The sequence below is a fragment of the Galeopterus variegatus genome, unplaced genomic scaffold (genome assembly GCF_000696425.1).
Source record: "Galeopterus variegatus unplaced genomic scaffold, G_variegatus-3.0.2 Scaffold5201, whole genome shotgun sequence".
Taxonomy (NCBI): domain Eukaryota; kingdom Metazoa; phylum Chordata; class Mammalia; order Dermoptera; family Cynocephalidae; genus Galeopterus; species Galeopterus variegatus.
In genome coordinates, this window is record NW_007731312.1 from 147903 (window position 1) to 156058 (window position 8156).

The 8156-nt window shown below is 35.6% G+C and overlaps 1 protein-coding gene across 1 annotated transcript in view; it reads left to right on the forward strand.

Annotated features, from left to right (window-relative positions):
- Nucleotides 1-8156, forward strand: part of PARP8 (poly (ADP-ribose) polymerase family, member 8) — a 122455-nt gene that overhangs the window by 93353 nt on the left and 20946 nt on the right. Inside the window, exons 13-16 of the mRNA XM_008589096.1 lie at nt 2326-2451; nt 3451-3516; nt 6004-6071; nt 7812-7860. Coding sequence (XP_008587318.1) covers nt 2326-2451; nt 3451-3516; nt 6004-6071; nt 7812-7860 — 309 coding nt within the window. The remainder of the gene's footprint in view (nt 1-2325; nt 2452-3450; nt 3517-6003; nt 6072-7811; nt 7861-8156) is intronic.

Here is an 8156-nt window from a genome sequence, read left to right on the forward strand (position 1 = left end):
TGTATAAACCTTTTTTTAAAATTCTGATGCTAGCTTCTGTAACAGATAAGCTATAAAATAACAGTGGCTCAACATGATAGATTTTACTTGTCACTCACACACTGTCCAATTAGAATGTTTGATGGCCACTTTGTACGTGGTGTCTGAGGGAACTGGACTCCATCGTGTGGCCCCGCTGTCTTCAGTACATGGCATTCGGTAGAGGGGAGAGAGCAAAGTGGGGAAGGTTCACTGTTTCCTCATCAGGTCAGCCCCTTGCACTTGTGATCTGCTGGTCAAGACTAGTCATGAGACCTTATTCAGATGAAGGAGGTAGAAATATCCCTTACTGAGCAGCTGTTTCCAGGCAATAGCTTTACACCTTGAAAGCAAGGCGTATGAAATTCTAGTGGATGGCACGTAATTTTGCCACAAGAATTATACCATTTTTGAAGTTATGCTAGGACATATGTTAACAGAAATACTCTACTTTAACTACAGAATTTAATTATTCTCTACCCCCGCATCCATTATTACATTGTAATTTACTTAAGTGCTCTAATAAAAATATTGACAAAAAAAGCATGGACTTTTATAAAGTTTCAATTACATACTATGACATAATTTTTAAAGGGTTTTATAAGATTATATCAATTTCTACTGTCACCCCCCTCCAAAGGTTCCTATCTTATTTCATTGTTTCTTCTTTCTCAGGAATTCTTGTTTGGGTTTTAATTTCAGTAGGAGACCAGATAATGCTGAAAATAATATGTATCTAATTTGCATCTCACTGGAGTAAAAGGAATGTGAGTGTGGGGAAGGCAGACAAAAAGGAGAGTTTTATTATGGCTTTATTATATCTACTGCTAACGATCCAATATATTGCATATATATGTATACACACACATAAATGGAATAGTGTGTCAGAAACATTAGCTGTTTCAGTTCTAGTGTGTTCTGAGTCTTGGGTAGGTGTATGTCTAGGTACTTGGGGCATGTTATATCCCTTGGCTTATTTGTTGCAAATTATTTTAGGTCACTGGAAAAACGATCCAATATATTGCATATATATGTATACACACACACATAAATGGAATAGTGTGTCAGAAACATTAGCTGTTTCAGTTCTAGTGTGTTCTGAGTCTTGGGTAGGTGTATGTCTATGTACTTGGGGCATGTTATATCCCTTGGCTTATTTGTTGCAAATTATTTTAGGTCACTGGAAATTCTGGATGCTGTGATTTGGGTGGATGTGTTTTTTAAGTACACACACAACATACTGAAACAATTATCATTAGGTCCATCCACAGTGCTCCTGCACAAAAGTAGGAAAACCAAAAATTGTCCCACTCCCACTATGCATTTTTAAATGCCTGTTTAAAACTTTGTAGAAATAGCTTTCCCTATGAAGATATATACATATGAAGTCTGCTGCTTTCATATTAAGTCACTTGTGTCCACACTATGGATATGGCTCTTCAGGTGAGCTTCCTTCATTTAGACACTATCAGTTTTCTTGATTCAATTGCCAGAAATATGAGGGTACTTCAAAAAGGTCATGGAAAAAGAGAATTAAAAGATAGTATGAATGTTCCCATGAACTTTTGACATACATTGTTTCGGGGACTGTACTGCTACATAGTACTCCCTCCCAGTCAACTAGGCAAAGGGATCATAGGATGACATCGGAATAAAGCCATTGCGTTTAGTAAATCAAAGGTCATCAGTGGCCTTTGACAGAGGAGATTAGGAAGGGGCAAGGTGTTGTCAGGCAATTTGCTGTTTTTGGAGCGTGCCAGACTCATCCTCCGCGTGCCGTTTCCTTCACCCAATGCAGAAGTCTCTCCCCAGACAGTGGCATGTCTCCTTCCCTCACCTCATTCAGGTCCTATTGAGATGTCACCACTTTCCCTGGACACTCTAAAACAGCACCCCTTTCTGCCTAACTGTCTCATGGCTACTTTATTTTTATAGCATTTAACAGTACCAGAAATTCTATTGAGGTATATATTTGTTTTAACTGATTTTTTTTTTTTTAATTTATCTTCTCCATGGGACTGTAAACTCCACCAGGGAGAGCAGGGACCTGTCTCTTGTTCATTGTCTTACCATAGGGCTTAGAACAATGCTAGCATATAATATGTGCTCATGACAAAGAGATATTAGAGTGTGAGTAATTATGGTCAAGTTTGGTCAAATTTGGTTTAGTCATAAATTACAGATTCGAGAAGCAAGTTGCAGTCCCTGGGCTTCCTAATTAACTTATGCTACCATGAGAGGAAGAAACATGGCAGAGCATTTGATAAAACCTGACTGATAGTGACTCTGTTCTGTGTATATTTCAAGGTGGTGGATCTACTAGTATCCATGTGCAGGTCTGCATTGGAATCTCCTAGAAAAGTTGTCATTTTCGAGCCATATCCTTCTGTGGTAGATCCTAATGATCCTCAGATGCTGGCCTTCAACCCCAGGGTAGGTAGTTGTCCTAGCATGCCAATCACAAAGTTTCTGTTAACAATAATTGAGATTTTAGTCTGGTTAGCTTTCCTCTTTCTATGTAAATCTCGATCTCATCAAACATATCCATGATTATTTTAACTTCATTGTGTACTTTTTCGGATTCTGACTTAACCTCATTTTAAGGATCATGGGTAAAAAGAAACGTTTTCCTTTTTCTTTTGCATTTTTACTTCAACCCTCCCTTCCCATCTCCGTTCTCCCTCCCCAGCTATCTGAAGGTTGTTGAAAGTTGAATTCATATAGTTAATGGACTAGCATTTCTTAAGAAAACAATTTCATAAATATTTGCGGCAATTCATCAGAATCCTTCTGAAATAAAATTTTTGAATTGCATGAGAACTCAAATTGCCTTACTTACTATTAATATTCATCTTGAAATCATTTTATAGAAATGACTATATAAAATTTCCTTGGAAGAACTTTCCTGCCTTCATAGGTGGCAGCAGTGCACGTATTTACATTATGTTTAAAAATGAGTTATTAGTTGAGTGTATACTGACATCTGCACACTGTTGGCCATACTCTTTTGGTAACAATATTTTAGTTGATAATAAAAACAGTTGTGAAGTTTGAAGTATATTTTGACATTTTAGAAGGATTCTTTGCTTACTTTATTCAATCATGGCTTACTGTCTCAGTGGTAAAAGCCTGAATAAGGAACCTCATGTATTTTTTGTGTTTCTAGATTTTTTTTCCCTGTAGACTGAACATGATTTTATATATTTATGTAAGACTGGCATTGTTTTCTTTTTTCTTCCCTTTTACTCAAGTTATAAATCCTACATCTTTGCTCCATCTTATTACAGTCTTGCCTTTTATGTACACAAAACAGTCATTGCTTTCAAATTGACCCTGAAATAATATGTTTCTCTAGTGATGTGTAGACTTGCAAAGGCTTATAAGCAAATACAGGGTTTTTTTGTTTGTTTGTTTTTTGTTTTTATTAAACAGAAGAAGAACTATGATCGAGTAATGAAAGCACTGGATAGCATAACTTCTATCAGAGAAATGACACAAGTAAGTATGTCATCTTGTGATCTTGTACGGTTTGGTTTTGTTGAAATGCCATCATATGTTAAAAATGTGTGAGAGTGTTATTCCTGCAGTGAAATGTAGATTTTTCTGTTATATGGAGTATAATTAATAAATTATGTTGTTTTAATTAAATTACATCAGTCTATTGGCATGCTAACACTGTGACTTTCAGAGGGTAAATGCATAATTATAATCCTGATACTCTTCTCTCAAACTTGGGCAAGAGCCGTGAGGACATGTGGGTATGTCAGAATATTTAAAAGCAAAAGTTAAATCTGGTACCCATCTTTCAAGAATGTCAGTTTCAATTGATGGTAATAATTTTAAAACATTATTTTAATATTAAAATAAAACAAATTTTTTAAAATGCAAATTTTGCATAAATATTATAACACAGAATCTCAAAAACACTTTGGAAAGTGCCAGACTCTCCGAGAGTGTGAGTTTATATTTTTGGTCATTAGAAATTCTTTTGTGGAAAAGTTTGGTGAGCAAGAGTCTCAAGGTATGAAAATCTAACACGTCCCTGGGCTGCAGTCTAGCACTTAGAAAAGCACATGCTATTGAATTATTGAGTCCTTTCCACTGCCTAAGATTTGGAGAGAGGTTTAAAAGTCATCATGGTAAATGAGAAATTACTAACCTGAAATTGACAACAACACACATTATGTGTACAGCTTGCATTGCCCTAGAGAGCTGTGGGCGTATAAGGAGTATCATCCTGGGTTGTTTATTTTTCTGGGGAACGAATAGGGGGATCTTTCTGTCCCGGGGCCCACTAACCTTAACCTTCTATGCTACTCTCTCCCTACCCTCAGATCTCCCAGCAACATCTCTGCTTCTCTATTTGAAGACAGTTCTCACAAAGTACATTTTTACATTTCCAATTTTGGTTCCTGATTCTTTTGATCATTATTTATTCATGTAGTCAAATATTCATGTATTCATTTAACAAATAGTGTGTGTCAGACAGTGGCAAACGAGATCCTTGTTTATTCACAAGTTATATTATTTGCTTAAAAACCACCCTCCCTTCCGGTTGTTTGTCTATGCCCGTACCTTTCCGAATTATCTCAATTCACTTTCAGGCAAGCATTTATTATTTGTAGGAGGAAAGAAAACAATAAAGTGCAATTCTACTTAGGGAAAAAATCAACTTATTGCAATATCTTACACAAGGTTAGACAAACAATTTTAGTCATGAAAAAGACTGGTATAGGATATTTGAACTATACCCTAGACCTAGATCATTCTTGGATTTAAAAATAGCAACTAACTCTGTCTCTGGAATCAGCTCTTTGCCAAGAATTGCTTCCCTTTATTCTGGGTCATATGTAAGCTATTTTAATAGCAGGCAATGTAGACAATTGAGCGTCAGCCTAGGAAGTTAGAGACCAAAGTTGTGTAACTGGCTCATCAGTGATGTGGCCTGTGACCTTGGGTGAGTTTGTTAATTGCTTGATGCCTCAGTGTCTTTACTGTCAAGGTGGAAATAGTAACACTGCACCCTCTTTCAGTGAGCACTTCCTGGGGATGCTGTCAGGTTTCATTGTGTCAAATTTTTTAAACCTCTCCAGATAAATACAACATTATACTGCCCTATTTTCTAGAACGTACAAACCTATCTATAGCCCTAAATTGTCACAGAGAGATTGCTCTTTGTTCTATGAACGGTTAATTGTTTGGGTAAATGCCATTAAATACTTTTTAGAGAAGGGTTCTTATGTAAATGGTGTCCAGTTTTCTTTTGTAAAGAACTATACACTCAGGTATGAGCATGAGTAGTAGCTATCACCAATTTTGCTCTAATATTTGTTAAAAGTTAAAAATGGTCATTGTCAAAGAGAAACATGACAAGACACTTGTTAAAGGTGGCAAGACAGACTTTATTCAGAGCACTGCAGTAGGGGAGAGAGACTGCAGCATAAACGGAGCTCAACTCCAGCTAAGACAAAAGGCGACTGAGGTTTTTAAAGGTAGAAGAGAGGAACCAAAAGGAGATATGGGGAAATAAAAAAGGAGGGAATAATGAAAAGGGACTAGGAGAGTTGTGTGAAATGGAAAATTACAGAAGGGGTAAGTGGAGAATTACTGAAAATGGTTTGGCAAGGTGGGTTGGGACAATGTACATTTTGTGGTTTTGGCAGCATTGCACTTTTTTGAGCAGAGAGACTCAAAAAGGAGTCTGGGGGTCACCGGTAGGGACACAGTCTTGTGTAAGGTAGTCAGGCTAGAATTTGGTCAAGTGTCTTAACCCATTGTTTGGGCAAGTACCTTGTGCTGCATGGAAGTTCACAGTTCTCATCATCTTGGGGGAATGACTATAGTAATTGTTGCTGTTCCCATGTCCAGGCCACAGATTTTTAAATTTAACTAGATTAGGCATATTGTTCAATCTGATTTACCTTTTGTAACAAAGGAAAAATGAATTTTTAAGAAAAATCAAGGAGTATAATGACTTTTTTTCAGGCACCATATCTGGAAATCAAGAAGCAGATGGATAAACAGGACCCTCTTGCTCATCCCTTACTGCAATGGTATACAATTTGTTTTCCTCTTATTGAAAACAGCATCTTTCTACAGTCTGCTTTAAAAAAAAAAAAAAAAAAAAGCCTTGCATTGCTATGGGTCCACAAGCCTATAAGACCTGGTGATTTTACAATCCAAGAGTCCTTAATGACTCTCACTTTAATTAAAACTTGTACATCACAAGGGGAAGAAAGTGCTGTCATATGCACTACCAGGGATATACAATGCTTCTGACAGCAGTTTGTCTATAGTTTAAAAGATGTGATTAACTAGATTATATAGTGAAGGCATTTTGGTTCATTTAATTTTCTGGTTCAGTGAGGACTAAGTGCTAAAACTCACTGCTTCAGACTCTTATTATTGAAAATGTTTCTAAAATATTGGTTTTGTATATTTTGCTCCTTTAAAAAGGACAGTATAAATTTGATTAACTCTCTGCTTGACCACTGCAGAAGATGCACTGTTTCAAAGGGAGCCTGCTGAGGGATAGAACTTTAGTCCAGCATGGATTCTAGAAGGAGGGCAAGACTACAAAGAGGAGAGGAGGCTTGAGAACTCACCTTGCTACGATGCCTGCGTCAAATAATTTGCCCTCTAGTTTCTCATTTGCAAAATGAAGGCAGTATTGTCTACTCAGCATACCTTATAAGGGTTTTATGTATATGTGTCTTTGAAATAATTTTGAAAACTCAAAGACTATAGAATTTACCACTTTATCATACAGTAATACAAATGTAAGGATATAAAAGATTGGTCTGGATGACCACTTGTTCCATGCCACCACCAGGAAGTGTTGAAAATATATGTCAAGGTGGACAAAGGAAAAAGAATCTAGCTTCCTCAAGATTCTGATTAGCTTTCACTTAGTCAAAATTATATAATACATGTTTAATTTAGTCTAACAAGACCATGACAAAAATTTGGTCTACAAGTCTTCCTTCTTTGTATCTTTTATGATCTATTATCAACATTCTGACAAAGTAAAATAACAAGACAGTTTCTATTTTAACCTTTTAAATTTTCTCATTGTCATGTTCAAAATGAGAATGTAACAGTGACTGTAAAAATCTCAAGTATCTAAGTAATTTATTTTTGCCCTGAAGTCAGCCTGACTATTAACTTTCAATTATTTGTGATTGTTTCCTCCAGCTTGTTAGTCACTCTGTTTTCAGGGAGAAGAAAATCTATCAAAATGTTTTGCGGTTTTCTCTACTTATTTTATATACCTAAAAGCATTAAAAATTCCTTCCTTCAGATACCTGAATTTAATTTTTTTTCAACTTTAGTGTTTAAATATGGTGAATTATATATATATGTAAATCATTGTATATATCAGCTCAAAGAGGTCCTCAAATATTTAAAGAAAAAGAATATTTATAAGAACTCATTATTAATTTAGGCAATGTAGAGAGGAGCAAAGAAGCAGGATATATGAATCAACTTCTAATGTTTGTATTTAGATTATCATTATTTGAAAGTATATCTAGAAATATTCATTTTACTGATATTTGAGGTTGTGCTTATTAAAAACTATATCTCCTTAGGTTTATAGGAACTAAAATTAAAATTAAAATATTGCCTTTTTCATTACACAAGCTCCTAAACGTATTTTAGGAAGCTAACTAAAAATCATTACTGAATTTAGTTTATGACACAGCAAAAATAAGTTTCAATCACTTGCCAACTGAGAAAAAAACTTTAAATATATGTGGCATATATTTATGACTGATGGATCATTTTAATTTCAGGGTTATTTCAAGTAATAGGTCCCATATTGTGAAACTGCCAGTTAACAGGGTAAGTTGTTTTTTCACATATCCATACAGAAAAGGGAGAAATACTTAGTAGTTGGGAACTGATCCCTGTGATTTCAAGGCAGCCTCTCCAAGAATTGAAATAGGCCCAGGTTAAGTCTGATTCTTCAGTTTGAAATTGCTGTTTGTGCATCAGCTTCAAACCTTTCCAAGATATCAAATTCACATTCAGGCTGCTGCCCTGACCTTTTAAGTAAATAAAAACATCATTATAAGATCACTTAGTCATTCCACAAGCGAGAGAAAAATATTATCTAGAGATCGATCTGGATCTTTTCA